We start from the raw sequence: 19,925 nt of genomic DNA on the forward strand, positions 1-19,925 counted from the left end.
TCACGTGCGACCCTTCCGGTGAGAGGCAGGAGAGAATCAGGTCCCTTGTGCAGCAGGCTACACGGGCCCAGTCCCACTGAGTAATGGGGATCTGCAGTGGTTAAGTTCTCCACCGGAGGGCGGCCGCGCAGCCCCTGCCAACGCAAGCCGCACAACTTCATTACCAACTGCGGAAGTCTGCAAAGTGGCAGCCCTGGAGCCCGGCTGTGGCCTGCCAGTCACACGGAAACGAGGCCTGGCCTGATGGCTGCTCTGCTCCTTCGAGGGGCAGCCTCAGCCCCTTTTATTTCGAGCTGCCTTTTGCTCCCGGCGGGCGGGGAGCTGGCCAAGGTCAGGCTGCGGCACGGCTGCCTCTGGGCGGCTCTGCCCAACCCCAGCTCAGCGGCCACAGCCCACGGGCACTTGGTGCAGAGACTTGGGGAAGTCGGTTTTCTGCTGCGGTCGAGGTCGCTGGCCGGTCGTGAGCGGCAGCATATGGGCACGCCCCAGCCTCTGGGGCTAGCAGGCAGGGACCCTTCACTTCAGATCAGAGCTCCGCTATTCTCCAGCACCAGCTATCCGGGCTCCGTCACTAGGCAACCAAAGCGCAGCTCAGTGATGCTGCTTTTGGTTAGTCAGAGCCTATCTGATGCCTGGACCGTGGAGCAGCAGCAGCTCCGATGTCGCCATGACGACATACCGATAAGCCGGTCCAGGGCTGGGGGATGAGGGCTCCCCTCCCACACCAAAACACCCTCCCCTTAAAGCACAGGGAGCAGCTGGCCTGGGCCCCCCTGGGCAGCAGCTGACCTGGGACTGGGCTGGGGACCACCCACGTGCTCCTCTCTCCTGTTGCAATGGGGACTCCCAGTGGCAGTTCTAGGATCCTGAGGAGGTCTTACCAGCTCTCCTGTCTCCACCCACTGAGGCTGGGCCATGGGACTGCGCTACCAGCTGGTGGCACTGCAGCATCTGCCTCATCATCACGGGCCTGATGTGGCCCCAGCCCCATCCACGGTAAAACTCTCCCTTGCTTGAACGAGGGCAGGATCGGGCCCCAGGAGGCTCATCCTGAGGGCGACAGGAGGTTTAGGGGCGATTTTGCAGGAGTGCCGGGGCTGCAGGTTTCCAGAGCTGGCTCTGCTCAAGGCAGCTCCTGGATAGCAGAACTCTCCAGCCAGGCCTGGGCCCACGGGCAGGCCGCTGCCTCCCTCGGCGTGAAGTGCAGCCCTGTAGGGAGGTTCTGCCTGCCCCGAGCGCCTGCTGTAGCCCTGCGGTGGCTGGGACCGAGCTGACCAGGCCAGGTGGCTATTCCCAGCCGGGCCTAGCTGGGCAGCAGGATCACAGAGCAGCGCATCTCGTAACACGCACCCCCTGATCGCCCAGGGGCTGCTGCTTCCCACAGCGCAAAACTGCAGGCTCCCTGGAGCAGAACCCCTGGGACACGACCAAGTGAGGCCAGCTGAACGCCCCGCACCGGGCTCTCCAATTGCTCAGGGCCGCGGGGGCGGAGGGCCCGGTGGGGACCTCTCACGGGGAGCACGCGGGGGGAGCTGGCGGGCGCGGGGGGGACTCACCATTCTGTGGCGCCGCTGCCTCCTGCGCAGGCGCACGAGCTCCTCGTGCTGACGCGAGACGAAGTTGACGGCGGCGTATTCCAGCAGGGCGGCGAAGACGAAGAGCAGGCACACGGCCATCCAGATGTCAATGGCTTTCACGTAGGAGACCTGCCAAGCGGCGTGGGCCGGGGAGGAACGGCTCTGGTCAGAGAGCACAAGCCCTGGGCTGCTGCGGCCTGCAGGGACGTGGCGCCAGGCCTCCCGTACCCCTCTGCTAAAGAGCCTCTCGCCACCTCTACTGGCCTGGCCAGCCCCCTTCACCTCCCCGTCTCCAGCCACGTTCCCCCCAGCACACGCCTCTCCCTCCCTGGCTCTGCCCTCCCTCCTTCCACTGGCCCCTTGCTCCAGAGATGATTGTGCTGAGGCAGTCAGGAGAGCGGCCTGTGGCCATCCTCTCCTGGACCGGCTGGGTGGGGCTGGTGAGGGAGCCAGTGGGCTGTCAGACAAGGGGAAGAAGCGGCTTCATTATGCAGCACCTGGTGCATTTCCCACCGGTCTGCCTCCTCCCGGCTCCTGGTTTTATGAAAGCAAAGCAGCTGTCGCCTCCTGCTCTCGCTGTGGGTGCTTTGCCGAGCCCCTGGCAGAACAGCCCCGGGGCTCTGGTGGCTTGGCCAGCAGCCCTGCACAGCACAGGGCTCCTTCTGAGAGCTGCACAAGAAGGGGCCCTGCTCCCCTCTGCGCTGGCTGACCGTAGGGCAGGCCCGTCCTAGGCTGCCTTCGTGGCCCTGCCCCAGGGCTGGTTGAGTGGGAGCCCCTTGACCAACTTCACAGTAGACCCTGCCAGGCCCAGGCTCAGCTCACAGCCGGGAGCATCAGCGGGGCTGAGCTAATGGATGTGGGAGGTGATCAAACTCAGACGCTTGCGGATCTGTCAGGGCGCTGGGGGTAAGGTGGCTCTGTCCTGGGCTGGAAGTCCCAGCCTCCTTGCCAGCCGGCCCCACTCAGCTGTGCCATCGCTCCTCCCCCTGACCAGCAGCCCCGGCTCTCCCAGCCTTCACTCTCCCCTGCCAGTCGGGCAGGTTTCCGACCACTCAATGGGCAGCAGGACAGAGCCTCCCGAATCACTGTACTTGCTGTCTAAACCAGACACCCGGGGAGCGTGGTGCTGAAAAGCTGGAGTTCTGAGGCAAGGCCCCACGCGTTTGTGCTCTGGGGCAGGGACTGTCTGTAGCAGCTCCGCTGCCCCGGTGCAGGAGAGGCAATCAGACAAGGGGGCTGTGGGGCTGCAGGGGGAACCCAGTGGGGCGCAGGCTGTTGCGGCCCACTGAGGTGTAGGAGGGCCACTCATGAGGCTCGCCCATCACTCCTGCTTTAAAAGCTGGTGATTTTTTCTGGGGTCCGGCCGGACAGGGCCACCCCTCTCGTCTTAGCTCGTCAAGGCCAGATTCACCCTGGCAGCACCCCAGCCTGCGTCTCCATCCCTTACTCCCCCTCACAGAGCCCCAGTGCTGCAGCTGGGATTCCTCTAGCTTCCGCAGGTCCAGGGACACCAACCACCGTCTAGGCAGGGACTCTTGGAGAATGCGCTTACAGGCTAACGACACCATTTGCGGGCCTGGGCTTAGCGGGGGAAAACCCAGCATCCTTCTCGAGGTGTGCTGGGAACCAGGAAGAAACGTTTTGCTTAGGAAGCTACATATAGGTCTGGCGAGCCGGTGGGCTGAACGTGCTGGCCTGGCCAAAAGGGATCTACTCCGGGAGCACGGTGTACCTCGGCCAGTGTACCTCAGCCCTCCCCTGCAGAGCCTGCTGCTGTTCCAGGCCTGGCCTCCCCACCCAGCTCTGCCAAAGCCCCCCCAGGCCAAACCAGCACCCTCTGCCGTTCCAGGCCTGGCTCCTCCGTTCCATTCGCGACTGTAGCTACGGCGCCCTTCTGCTTTCCCGCCCTTGGGATTGCTACTAAATTCACAGCATTGGGAAGCTGACGCCGTGCCTGAGAGCGACCCAGCTTGCTGCAGCACAGGGGAGGAAGCAGAGCTCCAGCCAGGCCCAGAGGGACTCTTCCCCACAGTGCACGCTCCTGCAGGTTTAGCAAGGAACAGGGCAAGCTCCTCAGCTGGTGGGAATGGGCCTTGCTCTGTTGACTTCAGTCGTGCTACATCATTCTACTACAGCAGAGGATCTGGCTCTTGGTTACTGGTACCCGCACGGGGTTCTGTCCCACCCAGGATTTGAGACCTCTTATATATGGGGCCTGGCACGGAGTCACCATCCAGTAAGGGGCATGGGGTGAACATGGGGTACAAGGCCTTTTCTCAGGAGGCTCCCCTGGGCCAGCTTTGCTCCAGATCTCCCTGCACGACAGCGGGTGGAAGCCCATGGAGCGGTAAGAGCAGTGCTGCCCCACCATGGACTAGAGGATACGAAGGCATAGGCCCCCTTGCACTGACCTTTGGCAGAGAGGCCCGGGAGCCCGCACTCTGGGTGGTCATGGTCAGTACCGTGGTGATCCCCAGCCCGACGCGGGCGGGTGCAGCGTCCATATTAATCCAAAAGGAGACCCAGGAGAGGATGACGATCAGCAGGCTGGGGATGTACATCTGGATCAGGTAATAGCCCATTTGTCTCTCTAGGTGGAACTTCACCTCGATGCAGGTGAACTTCCCTGCAAGGGGAGAGACACCAGCCGGGTCAGCACCGCGGCTGGTCACAAGATCTGGGCAGCCCTAGGAGAGCTTGTGGTGACCTGGTCTCCGGTCAGAGCCCTCTAGCACATGGCTCTTGGGCTGGTGTTCGGGGAGACACAAAACCCAGGCACTGGCCAGGCGTGGTCATTGGAGGCCTCTTTGTGCGAGTCAGGGCATTAGCCCTGCTGCTGTGGCAAGTGATAAACCAGGGAGATAATCCCCCTGCTTTTCCACTGGCGACGATCTCCAGCCACACTTCCAGTCCTAAACATAGACTCATGGAACACTAGAACCAGAAGGCACCTCAGGAGGTCACCGAGTTCAGTCTCCTGCCCTCATGGCAGGGCCAAGTACTGTCTAGCATCTCCAGACCATTGCTGAGAGGGCCTCTGGCTAACACATCTGGCACATTGAGCAGCACCATGTTCCTGGAGCGAGGGGGATCAGGACCACCCTCCTGATCACTTGCAGAAGCCCCAGAGTGGAGTTCGGTGTGGGCCTGGGGGTGCTCTACCTGTGCGGTGATGCTGTGGGGGCAGACTCTGACCGGAAAGAGGAGGAACCTGCCTACCTGTGTTGTAGTACTTGGTACAATATCCCAGATCCTTTTCATCCCTCAGAATAAATTGCGGGAGCGTCAAACCCTCTGCCACTTGGACGGCTTCTTGCTCTTCCAGCCACTCGAAGATCAGGTCATTCATGGTGTAGCCAACTGGCGAAGAGCGGTGAGAGAAGGAGGGAGGACGGATGGAGCGAGACAAGGAGGAGGGAGCGAGGGCCCAGCGTGTTCCCACTGGCGTTACCCTGATGGCCCTGGATAGCGCTGAAGGTTTTGGCCCAGTGGAGAATTTGCCCTGGAGGAACCCTGCCCTGTCCGGTGAGCCCCTTGCTTTGGGGGTGGGATCTGCCCTGCAGGGCTGGCTGTGTTGGAAGCTGCCTGCAGCGTGCCAGGTGAGCCCCTGCATCCAGGCCACAGGAGAGCGGGGGAAGGCCTTGGAAGTGCTCCCCTTTGGAAGGTCAGAGGCATCCACGTGTAGGCTAACGCCGTGCGAGAGGTGCACGTGCAACGCACCACGGATGTGCACGCACTAAGCATCTCACGTGCGACAGCAGACCCCAACGCACCCACATCAGGCCATGTGGGAGAGACCCGTCTCCGCAGGAACTCACACTCACGCAACCCTGCAGCGGCGCAGCCGTGCGACACACGCCGAGCGCTCGCACAATCTCACACCGACACTTGACTCATCCCCCACCCCAGCACCGCCTCAGGAGCACACTCGCTCTCAGGCACACTCCTGGGGCTCCAGCATGGAGGGCGAGTCCCTCAGCTGTGCCCTCGAATCCTCGCTTGGCTCGTTTTCACTGCTGCCACCAACTGCCCCTCCTTCCCCCCCCCTCCATTGCACCCCCATTTCCTCCTCTCCCACTTACCCAGCAGCCCCCTCACTTCCAAGCTGCAGGAGGGGCTGCAGGTGCGTGTGCGGGGGCCCAGGCCAAAGGGGACGTGGGGTTACATGCAGCCAGCTCGGGCCGGGGCCAGCCCAGGAGTCATGACAGCTGCTGGCCACATCCTGCTGAGCCCTGTTCCTCTAGCGCTGCGGCAGGCACCCCCCCCTGGAAACAGGGACCAGCCTGGAGCCAGGGTGGGACGTGGCCCTCAATCTCACCTCCATCCGTATCCCCGCCCCATACTCCCAGGGACACTCACAGCTCTCCAGCTGCATGGTGCACGTCTGGATGTCCATGGGGAAGTTCTTGAGATCCATGGGGCAGGAGAGGATCAGCGTCAGCCTGTGGGGGGGACAGAAGGAGTGGAGCAGGTTTGTCTGAGCTGGCCGTATTTGGTAGCCCGGCCTGGCCTTTGTCTGCCCAAGCAGCCCGGGGACTTGAGCTCAGAGAGCTATGCTTACGAGCAGGTTCCACCTGGCTCCTCCACCATGGGCCTTGAACCGGGAAACTTCAGCGCTGCAAGGATGGACTTGTATTCCTGCAGTTAGGGGAGTAACTCCCTGGGCTGGTAACAGCAATAGGCTATTGGCCACTGGGAGGGATGAGTGGCCAGTCAGAGGAACGCACATGAGGTGTGATGGGTTGGAGCCCTCACCCAGGTAATGGAAGGGTTAATGAGAACAGCTGGAGGATGCATCTGGTGTCAGGAAAGATGAGGCCCATCTGAGGAAGGGCAGTGGGGGGAGGCTATACAGAGAAGAGGCTGCAGACAAACAGCTTTGCGGTTACCCTCTGGAAGATGCAGGATGGGAGCTGGTTCCTGCAGCTGGTCCTGACACCACAGCAGGACCTGGGCCTCTGGGGAGAAGCCCTCCGAGTTGCTGCTTGTTATCAAGAGCCAAGGAAGGGCTGTAGGAAAGGCCTGAGGAAAGGCTAAAGAAAGGAGCTCAGCATGACAACCGCAAGGCAGCAGACAGAGAAGACCTTGGCTGCTCATCCAAGGAGCCCTGGAGTAGAGTCCGGTGCAGAGGATACATCTGGGTTCCCCTATCAGCCACGGGGAAGGTGGCGTGAACACCCAGCTGCACGAGGATAAAGATGAACAAATTAATAGTAACAAGTCCCCGGGACCACATGGCATTCAGCTGAGAGTTCTGAAAGACCTCAAACGTGACATTACGGAACTATTAACTGAGGTTTATAATTTAGCCTTTAAATCAGTTTCTGTACCTAATGACTGGAAGACAGCTAATGTGATGCCAATATTTAAAAAAGGGCTCTAGCAGTGATCCTGGCAATTACAGACTGGTAAACGACTCCCTCTAGGGCATCTGGCATTGGAAGACAGGATACTGGGCTAGATGAACCTTTGATGTGACTCAGTACAGCCATTCTTATGTTGCTATGATGATGATGTCAAGTCCTGAAAGAAGTTAGATAATGCCTTGAGAGCTGGCGGCCTGAGGCAAAGGTACTGCATTACCTGTGAGCCTTTGTCATGTTGGAAGGGGTAGAATTAAAACGTGACTCTCAGGGAGTGGAGTAAGAAGAGGCATCACCAGGCCCACTGCTGGGGGCTGCAAAGTGGGCAGTTGCCCCGGGCCTGGCATTTCGACGGGGCTCGGAGCTCTAACTGCTGCCAAAGTAGCAGTGATGGTGCCCAGAGCTCCGGGCTGCTTTGAAACGCCACGGCAGCACTGTGCCACTGTTCCATGCACGGCTCTGAGGGAGACGGGGCAGGGCTGACTGCCCTAAGCTCCGCCCCTTCTGTCTCTGGCCCCACCCCTCCCCTCGCTCCCAGGCCCATGGTGGCTGTGGGCACCACCGGAGGACCAGAGCGACCTGTGGCAGTGGGTGCTTAGAGAGGGAAAGGAGACAACGTGTCTGGCCGTGCCGGGGGAGCAGGGCGGAGGATGTGCTTGTGGTGGTGGTACCTTCCGTGCGAGTCAAAGGATCCAGGGTTGAGGGGAATGTGGTCCAGATGAAATCGCTGTACGGCGGGTGAGGACTGTTCATAAAAATGTACCGGCACTCGTGACCAATGGCCGGCTGCTGTCCAGCTGGGACAGCATATCCGGATGGGTCCCCCCAGACCTGCCAAGAGGTGGGGGCAAATGGGGCCACTGCCCCCCCGGTTTCTTTGACTTGCTGCAGCTGTAAGGCGGGGGCAGTGCCACACTCCAGGTGGCGCTGAAGGCTGACTGCCATAGGCCCCGCCCCGTTTGAAGCCACAGAACCAGACCCCATCGACTTTGTCCCCAGGGCCCATATCGACTGTCAGCCCCACCAGGTTCCCCAGAGGTACAGCCTGGGTTTGGCACTATTCAGTATGTTCGACAAGGACATGGGTGATGGAGTTGGCAGTATGCAAATAAAGTCTGTGGCCGACACCAAGCGGGGAGGGTAGGAAGCCCTTTGAGAAATGGAAGAGCTGAGCTGAAATCTACACGAAGAATTTCAGTGAGGACAAGTGCAAAATAGATAAGAAAAAGGCAAAAGCAGAGCCACACAGTGGGGGGATTACTGGCCAGGCGGTGGTTTTGTCGTAAAGGAGCTGGAGTTCAGAGTGGATCACAAACTGAATACGAGCTACCAATGTGCTGCAGGTAGGAAAAGGCACATGTTGTCCTGCAGTGTATTAACAGGAGTGTCGTAGCAAAGACAGCGGAGAGGTCTAAGCTGCAGTAGCGTGTCCGGTTTTGGGCACCTCACAACGTGGACAAAGGTGCAGAGAGTCCAGAGGACAGCCACAAAAGTGGTCTGAGACTGACAAAATGTGACCTGCAAGGAAAGGTGGAAAGAACTGACCATTTTTCAGCTGGGGAAGAGACGACCTGAGAACTCTTCAGATATGTTAAGTGCTGGTATGAAGAAGCTGGTGATCCACTGTTCTTCGCATTCCCTGAAGGTAGGAGAACAAGCAGGCTGGCTGCCGGAGAGAACCTTTCTAACTACAGGGGGAGCTGGGCACCGCAGCAGGTCACCTGGGGAGGTTGTGGATTCCCTGTCACTGGAGGTTTTGCAGAACAGATTCCCAGGCAAACTTCTGTCTGGGATGGTCCAGGTGCATTTGGACCTGCCTGAGGACAGGGGATGGACTAGTCAGATGGCCTCGAGATCCCTTCCAGCCCCATGTGTCTATCATCCTAAGATTCGTCTTGACCCCATTTTCCCGGATGTTGCCCCCGTCTTCTCCTCCTTCCCCTCCCACGGGCGCTGTCCCGGTTGCTCCCTGCCCCGTGGGTACCTGATGCTGTAGAGCACGTTGCCGTTCTTGAAGATGCGCAGCAGCTTGTTGTCGGTGGTGACCTCGTGGAAGTTGGCCCCCTTCTCGTTGGCAAAGAACAAATCCGGCTTCCAGATGGAGTCCAGCATGGAGGGGTCCAGGTCTAGTGAGTCATCTGGGTACTCCCGGTAGGCCAGGCGGGGGTCATTCCACTGCTGGCGCAGGAAGACGTTCACCCGGTAATCCTAAGGGGGAGAGGTGCACAGGTCACAACCAGCTGGGGAAGGGGATATTCCCTCCCATCAGGCAGCCCCCCCCGCGCCTTGAGGGGCTCAGCTCCAGTACGGCGAGTGGGGAGCTGGAGAAAGAGGACCAGATGTGGGAGGGAAGAGCAGTCCATCTGAGCTGAGTTCTCCTTCCTCCACCAAAGGGCCAAGAGGCATTGCTGGGAAGTGGGGCGAAAGGGGGCGGCCAGGTGTCACGGTGTCCTGGGATAGTCGGACATTGGAAATACTCTGGAAATCTCGATGCTCTGGAAATGCTCAAGAACTGGGGGTCACCAAATGAAACGAACTGGCAGCAGGTTTAAAACAAACAATAGGGAATATTTTTTCACTCCACGCACAGTTAACCTGGGGAACTCCTTGCTGGAGGATGTTGTGAAGCCCAAGACTATAGCAGAGTTCTAAAAAGAGCTAGATAACTTCATGGGGGTTAGGTCCATCAATGGCTATTAGCCAGGATGGGCGTGGACGGAGTCCCAAGCCTCTGTTTGCAAGAGGCTGGAAATGGGCGACAGTGAATTGATCACTTGAAGATCACCTGTTCTGTTCATTCCCTCTGGGGCACCTGGCATTGGCCACTGTCGGAAGACAGGAGACTGGGCTTGATGGGCCTACGGCCTGACCCAGTGTGGCTGTTCTTATGTTCTAAGGTTCTCAATGGCGTGTCAGTGACTGTGTTCCTGGCTCCATGGAGGATGTCAATGGAGGTGACTCATGCAAGCCTCCAACTAGGGAACCCTATGCAGGTGACGAGTCCTTGTAGCTGGGAAGAGGCCCTGGCAGACAAGGCACTTGGGACCAGGGAGGGACGGTCCTGATCCCAGGAGGTGGGCAGGGTCTCACCTTCAGGCCACGAACGGGCAAGGGTCTATGACCAGAGCCAGCCCCAGTGAGAGCGTTTGGGGTTGTTTCAACCTCCCAGGGTCTCCTGTGGAAGAGTGGTGGCCACCTAGTGAGCCTGGCCGGGCACAGACTGTCTGATGTCGTACAGACCCGTGGCGGAAGTGCCTCGTCCCTCGGTTGGTGCTGCCTCTCACGGCTGTCGACACCAACCGTAAACTCACCGCTGTCCTAGACACCCTCGGGCTGGCAGCAAACAAGTTGCGGTTCCTGTGCCAACCGCACCTCTCAACCCACCTCCTCCCCGTCTCTGCGAGGGCCCCGTACCCAGACTGCAGGCCTCCAGCCAGCGGGTGGGGTGAGCCACTCCACCAGCCGGGCTTAGCCAGGGGCCTGGGCTACCTCGTTTTTCAATCTCTGCAGCACTGACTACAGCGGAGGCTGGAATAATTTTTGGAGTGGGGTTGCTGGGAACCCTTGAACCAAATGGTAAATCTTGCATATAATGGAAAACCCTCCAAGGCAGGGGGTGCTGCATCCCCCCACTCCAAATTCCAGCACCTCCGGACTACAGCTCAGCCCGGGCAGCCCTCATCTTTCTGGTCACACGCCAGGCCCAGTCAGCCCCCTGATGCAAAGCTCGGTTTGCTCTGCCCGGCAGCAGGGCTTCCGCCACCATGCCTGCTGCTCCTCACGCACCTCCGCCCCCCTTTGGTTGCTGCACGCTCCACCCTGCGCCCGGGTGTGGGGAGAGAGGACAGGGTAACCGGCCGCACGCGCGGCGGTGCGGACAGGGAGCTCGGTGAAGAACGGACCCAACCAGGAGGAGGGCTTTTTAGTCTCATGATTTTGGGGGTGGCAGACGGTGGTAGGACCGGGGCGGTTGGCCCTGGAAGGTTCATCTCCTCTCCTGGCAGAAGGTGTCCCAGGGCCCTCAAGGGGCCTTTCAGCTCAGCCTCGTCTAAAAGCCGGGCAGCGGGGCTGGCCGCAGGATTGGCTTGGCGAGTCTCAAGGAAGTGGTGAGCCTCCGGGGCCTGCTCCAGCTGAGGAAGGCAGCGTGTACTTGACTGGATGCTGACGCTCCCCACAGGCGAGCTGAGTCAGGCAGCCCGGCCCACCAGCTCCGAGTGACCTCCCAGACCCCCCGAAGGCTCCAGCTTCTCACAAGGTTCCTGCCGTCCACCTCTCCTCGCCGCAGTGTGGTTCCTAGTCCATTCTCACCCTCTTCCCTGCCAAGCCCCCACCGGCTAGCCCCTTGTCCCACCACTTCTCCATACGTCTCCGGGCACCATGGGCAACAGGGCTCCAGGGTGAGCTCTGGAGAGGTCTGACCTCAGATCTCCTCACGCTGGCCCACTCCAGGAGCCTGGTGCCAGCACAGCAAAGAGGCCAAGTTCCCAGGCCGTGAAGGGAAGCACCGTGCCCAGATGTCCCCTCCGGAAAAGAGGGAGGGGGCAGAGAAGGAGGATGGGCCGGCTGGCCGAGTCTTACCATGGTGGTTTCCGTGACAGAGCCGAAGCTGTTGATGAAGATGTTGCACGTCACGTTGACAGGAGGGCCTGAGAAACAACCAGACAAGGTGAGTCCTCCTGAGAGCGGCTGGTCCGAGGGGAAGAGAAGATGTGAACTGGGCTATTGCTTCCCCCTCTCGGCCCCAGCAAACACCCCTGCACAGACCCACATGCTCTCGCCTGGACAGAGTCACACACTCACAGATACAACCCCCCCCTCCGCCCCGCCATGTGCAAGCACAAATGCTCTTTATTCACGTGTCAATTTAAGGGGATGGGGGATTCCAGCCCCCAGCCCTGTGGGTTCATTTCCCTTATAAGCTCTGTACCTGCGGGTGTCTCCAGGGGATGGAGAAATGGCCCTGGGGGCAAAAATCTGGCTTGTGCTTCCAAACTTCAGTGAGGGCCTTGGGCTGGGAGTCAGGAGCCCTCAGCTCTGTGGCTCTGCCGCTGCCCTCCCATACGACCTTGGCCACTTTCCTCTTTGGCCTGAGCTACCACTCCCTCACTGTCTATCCTACCTGTTACACTGGGAGCTCTGTGGGGCAGCGGCTGCCTCTGGCGGTGCACGTGTACAGCCCCAAGCACAGCAGGGATCCAGGCAACACTCTGATCCTAACAATGCAAAGTAGCATTGGAAGGAGGCCTGGACTGCAGGAGTGGCTGCAGGGCAGGTTGGAGGGGTTATGGCAGAGCAGTGGCTGGGGGAACCCCCAGGCTGGACTGGCAGGGTGAGGGAGGTCAGGATGAAGGGATGACATCAGGTTCCCTGGAGTAGAAAATCATGGGGCAGCAGATGAGGGGCAGGACGTAGGCAGGCTCCCTGCACTGTTGTCCCCGGCTCCAGTCTTTGAGCCGCTGGGTTTCTCACCGATGGGGTTTCAGGCCTTGTTTGTCCCCGTTTCCCACCTTTGAAGTTTGGGCGAATCCGGGCGTCATACCCTGACGTTTTCCCCATGAGCTTGTCCAGGAAATCTGAGGGTGACATAGACTGGCCCGAGCCTCTGGAAGTGGATTTAATCTCCTCTTTCCCTGAAACCAGCCTAAGGAGAGAAAGGATGGAAGTTACCAGGCTGAAGTCCTCCCTGATGGGCCATGAGCGCCTCACTGCTGGACAGAGGGCTGGGAAGCAAGAATCTTCACGGCATGGCCAGGCTGGTGCTCCCGGAGCCAGAGGCCTGCCTGGCACAGACCCGATTAAAGAAGCTCGCTGTGATTCTGGCTCGTATTGCCAAGGCACTGCTTTGAGGAAGCTCACAACCCGCTGGCATGGGGGTTGCCAATGGCAGGAGTATTGTAACTGTCAAGGAACCGGACCAGCAGCTGGGCCCCCTTAGCTCTGCTGTGCAGCGTGCTGGAAATACAGGACAGTCATCTGCAGCTGGGAATTGTTCCGCCAGCGGCAGAGAGGCATTCACTCTGAGCTGGCGCTGCTTCTTATCTACCTCCTGGGCCTCCCTTCGAATGTCTGACCTGGGCAGAAGGCTGCTGCAGCAGGAACAGAATAACCTGTGGGACTCTGCACTGCTGGACTTCACAGAGAACAGGCGCCTTCCCCGCTGCAGCAGCTGCCTTACCTATGCCTGGGGCCAGGCTCCTGCTGCGGCTCTGTGCTAATGGGCCAGTGACCATCTTGCGCCTGGCTGGCTGCTCCGACGCTCGTGTCAGTAGCTGGAGTTGACCCTCGGCCTGAGATCTTTAGCCCTGTCTGTATGTCGCTGTGTGGAGCCTCAGGCAACTCCTGTCAACACGCCGGCCTGACTGCAAGCCGAGCCTCTAGAGTTCTGCTAGCTCTGACGTGCGCTCGCTGAGCTTTGGCGGACCCTTCAGGCTCTGGTACGCACCATGCCAGTCACACAGGGCCATTGGCCTGGCTGCGTGCAGCTAGTTGGCTCGAATAATAAATATGTCTTCAGATTAACGGGGCTCATTTGCTAGAGCAGTAGCCCCTATAACGGTGGCTGCTTCAGAACGGGTTGGACACCCCAGCTTTAAGGTCTGAAATTAACCGAACGAAAATCTATACATGGCCGGCCCTCGGGAAGGAAAAGCCGAATGCTCGGCTCCAAGCTGGGACATAACTGGCCCAGGCGTGTCCTGGTGGAATGGATCTGGAGATTGCAGAGGATCATAAACAGAGTCAACAGCCCAGTGCTGTTAGGAAAGCGGCAGGTGTCATTTTGGGGTGCCGCACAGGTAAAGCCACAGCTGGAGTACCGGGTCCAGTTCTGGGGACTCTGCGCCAGGAAAGATGTGGCCAAACTGGAGAGCCACAAAAATGACAACAGGTTGAGGAAACCCGGCCTAGGATGAACGGACCTGAAAACGGGACGAGTTTTGTTTTCAGAAAAGCCTTCAGATGCATTGAGGGCTGTTCGGGGGAGGCTGTCGATCCTTCTTCCTGTCCCCAGAAAGTGGGACCCAAACTCATCGGTCAGTCTGCAGCAAGGGACGTGTTCATTGTATTCTAGGCCAAGTCTCAGCAACCCGCAGCACAGCTGCCAAGAGGGGCACATGAGCCAATTTCCATCAGCACACGAGGTGGGAGCTCAACCCCCTTCCTCCCCCATGCAGCCAGCAGCTTGCGCAAAGCCAGGCCGCCTGCGGATTAACAAAAGACCAGCTCATGCTACCAGCCACCACCACCACGGTAAAGCTCTGCAACTTCACTGACTTAGTAATGAACCCATTGTAGGACTATTTAGTGACTTGCAAAGGTACCACCGGCACTCGGCCCGTACACAGAGGTCAAAAGATCACATTTCAGCCTCAGACAGGCTGCTGCCCCCTGCTGTAGGGTCTCCCCTTTCCCTGAGCGAAATCCAGCCTCCAGGAGAGCCAGCAGCCAAACTCCCATTGACTTCAACGATCCAGAGTGTCGCTCTACGTCTCTGCTGTCCCGCTTGTACGTCTCCAGTACCTCTGCCATGCTGACCTGCCTCCCAGGGCACCAGGCTGGCCCGGCTGCCAATACATTAAGCTCTAGCAAAGCTGTCTACCCAGGCCGTGCAGTCAGACACACAACCAGGACCCGGTTCTGTCACACTGGCTCTGCTGGACTCCCGGGCTGTGGGTCCTTTCACCCGCAGGGCTGTGAACTGCCTCCTAGCCCTGCCGATGGCAGCAAAGTGGTTCAGTGTGGGCGCTCTGCTGGTTCTGGCTGGGCCTGCAGCAGAGCGGGGAGAGGCGGTTAGGACCCGAGTTTCCCCCAGGGCACAGATCAATCATGCGAGGGGGGCAGCACAGGGTAGGGGCTGAAAGTGACGAGGGGCTGAGGAGACAAGAGAGCGATGGATTAAGCCTAGATCTGGGTCCAGCAGGCGTCAGCTGGAAAACACACTAGTTAGCCAAAGAGACGGGCTCTGTTGCCGCTGCTCCTGTGTCGGCCCTGCAAAGGAGGGAGGATACCACGAGCCTAGCGCCTGACAGCTGGCGGAGCTGTGCCAGTGGTGGGCTGCGGGTAGCTGGATGGGTGCGAATAGAAGGATGAAAATGTTTCACCTGCACACAAATACACTGGGGACGGCAGAGAGGAGGTTGCGGCCTTCCCCCTTACCTAATTTTTGTCCCTTATGAAATACCAGCACTTCCCCGCTCGGGGGGGCGGCCAACATCCAGGGTTAAACCTTCGCTGGGATTCTGCATCCATCCACCTGCCCCTCCAGGTGGCTTTGAAAGATCCTGCCGCACACCCACCCCTGGGCCCTCCCCTCCCTGACGCACAGCTCGTCAAGGACCAGCCAGGTCACTTGCCCACAGTTCAGTTGGCCAGTGGTAGCTTAGTTTGGTTTTGAGTTCTACAAAACAGAGACCCATGAGAACCAGAAACTGGCTTCTGACCCCTGGCCCTGGGAACTCCCTGCCTGCTTGGAGCAGCTGGACAGCTGTGAGTGTGATCTGAGGGAGGGGTGGCCCCCCGGGGGGACATGACATTTCCTAAAGGGGGTGCAGCATCTTCAGCTGCTGGGTCTCAGGCTTGTCCATCTCCTTAACAGTACTGAGCTCTGTGACGGTTCTTGTGGCTGTGTATACACACTTTCACTCCCACCACCACTGCTTCAACGTGCCACGGGCTTGTTTTCTTACATCGGCCAAAAGGGCTTTTTTTCACTATCTCAGCAGAACTGAAATGCCCGTCGGTTTGGACGATGTTAGACAGGTGGGGGCGGGGCTGTGCTAATTGCAGCGACGAAAACTGAGGCCCCACGAAAAAGTTCGCTCTCCCCCTCTCCCCCCCGACCTGAGGAACTCTGGAACTAGGCTGCTTGGGAGGGAAGGGTGAGATTCAGTGCTCGAGCTGTGCCGGGGGGTGAGCTCCGGCCCGCTGGGCCTGGCAGCTCATAGTCCTGCTGCCTCGGAGCCTGCCAGGTCCATAGGGAAAGTAAAAAATTGGCTTGACCCGTGGCATCTCTTCCATTACAAATCAAGCACTTCCCGGGCACGTGCTCGTGTAGCTGGAGAGGCCCAGTGTGGCTAGCTGCAGAGCTGTGCCGCGTACACTGTGTCAGTATCAGGGCTCTTCGGAACTCCTGATCCAGCTGCAACCGCAGTGATCACGTAGGTGTGTGGTTGAAAGAGATGTGCCTACGTGGAGGATGCTCTGTAATTCCTGAATGCTTCTCCCAGCGAGAACACCAAGAAGTCCCGTGGCCCTTTAGAGACTAACAGATATTTTGGAGCATCACCTTCCGTGGGCAAAGACCTGCTTCGTCAGCTGCAGCTTATGCTCCAAAATATCTGTTAGTCTCTAAGGTGCCACAGGATTTCTTGTTGTTCTTGAAGATACAGACTCACACAGCTCCCTCTCTGATACTTCTCCCAGCTCCTGGGCACCCTGCTATTAGTGGAATTGGGATTGTGGTCATGCTTTGCGGTTTATAACTGATTGCCGGGCAGGGGTGGGGTGTAAGACAAGGCCGGGTTTAAGCCTCAGGTAGGTGCAAAAACCATTGATAGAATCTGAGCACCTTGCGGCCGATTTGTGTTTACCCCCAGGGAGGAGGGCGCCTGGATCTTGGGAGATGGCCCCCAGTTGGGAACATCGACCTTACCCAGCGCCCCCAGAGGCCCAGCAACTGTTGAGCCAACCCAGAGAACCATGCAACCTCAGAGCCTTTAGAAGAATACACCGTTGAAAAGAAAACTCTTTGCTGTGCTAACTGCAGCAAAGCAGCTGCTCTGCTATAATGCTGCGTAAAATGAATCATGAGCCACTGCATCGCTAATCCGAATCGCCAGCGCAGGGTAAGCCGGAGCAGGGGACACAGGGAGGCTGGAAGTGGTTCCGCACAGCCAGGTGCAACCCTGGAAGTTCAAAGGGGGCTGTAGCGGCCCATTCATCTCAATGAAATGTGCCCAGCAGCCTGAGATGGGCAGAGCCTGAGACAGGGCTCCTGAGCAGATTGGAGCAGCCAGCCTATGTTTCACCGCTTGATTTGTGCCAAGGGTATAGTCAATACGCCGGTGCAACACAGGCTCAATGAGCCACTCAGCTCGGCTGAGGACATCCAGACTCACCTGTCTGCACATGTGCAGAACCCAGGACCTCATGGCTTCCACGTGTCAGGGCTGGGCCTAGCTGAAGAGTAATTCCTGGAGGCAGGGTGGGGACCAAGCCCCCGGGGGGTCCGAGAGCACCGAGGCCACGATCAGAGACAGGGGTTGACCTCCCCGCCCCAGCTGTGCTCCGAAATGGAGGTGGAATCAGCCACGCGGAAGCTCTGCCTGTCCTTCTGAGGCCTGTATCTCAGGAACCTTTCTCCAACGAGGCCAAAGCGGAATCGTGAACCCACCCCCTGCCCCCGTGAGGCGCAGCAAAGGTCAAGGTGAAGGAAGCCTGGGGATTTCGCAGCACATGGAGGAGCTGCCCCTAAGAGAAAGCACTCCTCTATGGTAATTCATCCCTGATGCTCTGTTGTCGGCCAGGAACGGGGATCGATCTCCATCAGTGCTCTCCAGGGTACTTCCACTTGGGGTTGGACAGCGGTCTCCCACCGGATGCTTGCTGATAAAAGGGCCTGATGGGATTATTACTCCAAATGCCCTGCTCTTTGCAGGGCTTCAGATCTGCTATTTGGGTATGTGCTGTACATGGCTCTGGGGGTTCACAGCTGGTTGGGACTGAAATGTTGGCAGGGCGCCGGAGGGGGCTGCAGAAGGGAAACAGCACAGGGCTGAGCCTTTCCCCTGGCACTGACACCCTCGCAGGAGCTGACAGGCAACGTTTCCCAACCTGCCTCCCGGGACGATGGGCACTTATTGGCCCTGACTTCGGCGGGTACAGTTTGATGATTCTACATTTGCCTGTCAGTTTCTCTCCGGCCATCAGTCTGCAACGATCATGTGAGAGAACAAAAGGCACCAGCCAAACGCGTCGCCGGGCAGGCTGTAATACACCAGTAGGAGCTTTCAAACACGAGAGCGCCGGCGCTAACCTGGCGATGCTACATCCTCGCTCCTGCTCACGCCAGGTCTATGCACGTGTGGTAACGCCCCACCCCCACCCCGCTTCCACTCCTAAGAGCAGCCCAATGCTGCATGCTGGGTGTCTTGGCAGATAAATCAATGGATTTACCGCTCAGCCCCACCCAAGGCAAGCATGACCCCGGCTGGGCTGTACAGGCATCCCTCCCTATCAGAGCACACTTGGTTCCCAACTTTCTGCTCATTGGTGAAAACTCGTAAGAGGGGCACTAAATTCCCATTGAAACACATGTAAAAGTCTCTGATTCCTTCCAAAGGCTCATAATTCAGCAAAGGAGTGGCAGCAGGCAGGGCTAATTTTGAAAGGTAAGTGAACCTGGGGTTGGGGGGTTGGGGAGGGTTAAAGGCTGGGGCCAGTTTGGGGCCATGAACAGCACGGAGGGTTAAAACCTGGTGGCAGGCGGGGTCCATGGGGCAGGCAGGGGGTCAGGCAGTGGTGGGTTGGGTCCGTGGGGCAGGCAGGGGGGTCAGGCAGTGGCGGGTTGGGTCCGTGGGGTGGTCAGGGGGGTCAGGCAGTGGTGGGTTGGGTCCGTGGGGTGGTCAGGGGGGTCAGGCAGTGGCAGGTTGGGTCTGTGGGGCAGGTGGGGGGGCAGGCAGCGGCGGGTTGGGTCCATGGGGCAGGCAGACGGGTCAGGCAGCGGAGGGTTGGGTCCGTGGGGCGGGTCTGGGGGCAGACAGCAGTGGGTTGGCTCTGCAGGGAGCAGGGTGAGGCCTGTATTAGCAGGGGGAGTTCACCTGTCTGGTGAACAGAGGTAAGTATATGTGCCCCTCGCTGAAGCAGTACTGGTGAGTAAAGTGCCCGTTAACAAGGGCCGAGCGTCGGCACACGCAGCTGAGCTCGTCGCCCGGAAAAGCCCTGCCTGGAGAGTTGGATGCATCTCTCCTGCGGATTCGCATGCTGTTGCGTGAGCTGCTTGGGTGAGACCAAGGGCTGGGAGAGCAGCTGGGAGGAGTGGGCCGGCCAGTGCCAGGAAATCCCGAAAGCAGGCAGGCAAAGAGGAAAGCGGCCTTTGCCCGACCCCCCGGGGACCTGAGCCCTCACTTTCCAGGGGGCTCGGGGAAGCCAGCAACATGCCTGTCCAACAGACACCGCTCAGCACCGCCTGCTGTCCTGGAGATGAACGTCCACCTTGCAGGCAGACAAGAAGCGCCGCTCTGTTCTAAGCCCTAGTGCTGGGCGTTCACCTCCCGGACCAGGCCCCGGCGGCGATGTGCCTGAGGCTGAGTCCTGAGCCCTGCTGGCTTTGGGCTGACCCGAGCATCAGGCCCAGGTTACCAGCTGCCTCCGAGTTTCTCTCAGTGCATCCGCTGCAGAAGAGGGAAAAGGGGACCAAAGTTTGCTGCAACTCCCGCTGCCCCCAGAGCCCTGGCGTCCCGCCCCCAACGTTGGGCGCATATAAACAACCTCACCCTGCCCCTCCGCTTTGCCTCCTTGGGATGGGCGGGGATCCCACTGCCACCCCCCTTCTCCTGCCTGTCCCTGCCAGGCAGAGCTACCGGGTCCCGCCCCCCGCCCCTGCCCCTGGGGCTGGGAGCCATTAAACCCAACTGCAACTCTGGAGGTGATGGAAACCAGTCCCACCCCCGGTTCCTCCAGCCTCTGCATCACCTGGGTCCGGCCCCCGGGCGGAGGACGGGGCCTACCGAGGGCTGCAGGGCGCAGTCCCAGGCTGTAGGTGGGGCACGGGGCGGGCGGCCGCTGGTGGCTGCACCACCTGGCTGCGGCCCCAGCTCGCCTCGGTCCCCGGCGGAGGTGGGGAGCGGCGGGCGCGGAGAGCACAGGGGGCTGGGCTGGGCTGGGCTGGGCTGGGCTGCAGCAGCCGCGTCCCGAGCCGGCCAGGACTCCCCGGCCCCGGGAAGGCTGCGCCGGCCGGGAAACCGCCTCCTGGCTCCGGGCAAGCTCC

At 59.6% G+C, this 19,925-nt stretch overlaps 1 protein-coding gene across 3 annotated transcripts in view; it reads right to left on the reverse strand.

The window, feature by feature from the left end:
* The window catches only part of LOC142020024 (glycine receptor subunit alpha-4), a 30,470-nt gene that overhangs the window by 10,122 nt on the left and 423 nt on the right, over positions 1–19,925 (reverse strand). For 2 of the 3 annotated variants that reach the window (XM_075007556.1, XM_075007555.1), the window contains exons 1-7: positions 12,448–12,526; positions 11,519–11,586; positions 8,925–9,148; positions 5,937–6,019; positions 4,797–4,937; positions 3,989–4,203; positions 1,557–1,706 (exon numbers count right to left, since the gene is read on the reverse strand). In XM_075007556.1, the coding sequence (XP_074863657.1) occupies positions 1,557–1,706; positions 3,989–4,203; positions 4,797–4,937; positions 5,937–6,019; positions 8,925–9,148; positions 11,519–11,586; positions 12,448–12,526 (960 nt within the window). Of the gene's footprint in view, positions 1–1,556; positions 1,707–3,988; positions 4,204–4,796; positions 4,938–5,936; positions 6,020–8,924; positions 9,149–11,518; positions 11,587–12,447; positions 12,582–19,925 lie in introns of those variants that run through there. The other variant, XM_075007554.1, reaches the window with a different exon arrangement.

This window comes from Carettochelys insculpta, chromosome 13, assembly GCF_033958435.1.
Source record: "Carettochelys insculpta isolate YL-2023 chromosome 13, ASM3395843v1, whole genome shotgun sequence".
Lineage (NCBI taxonomy): Eukaryota > Metazoa > Chordata > Testudines > Carettochelyidae > Carettochelys > Carettochelys insculpta.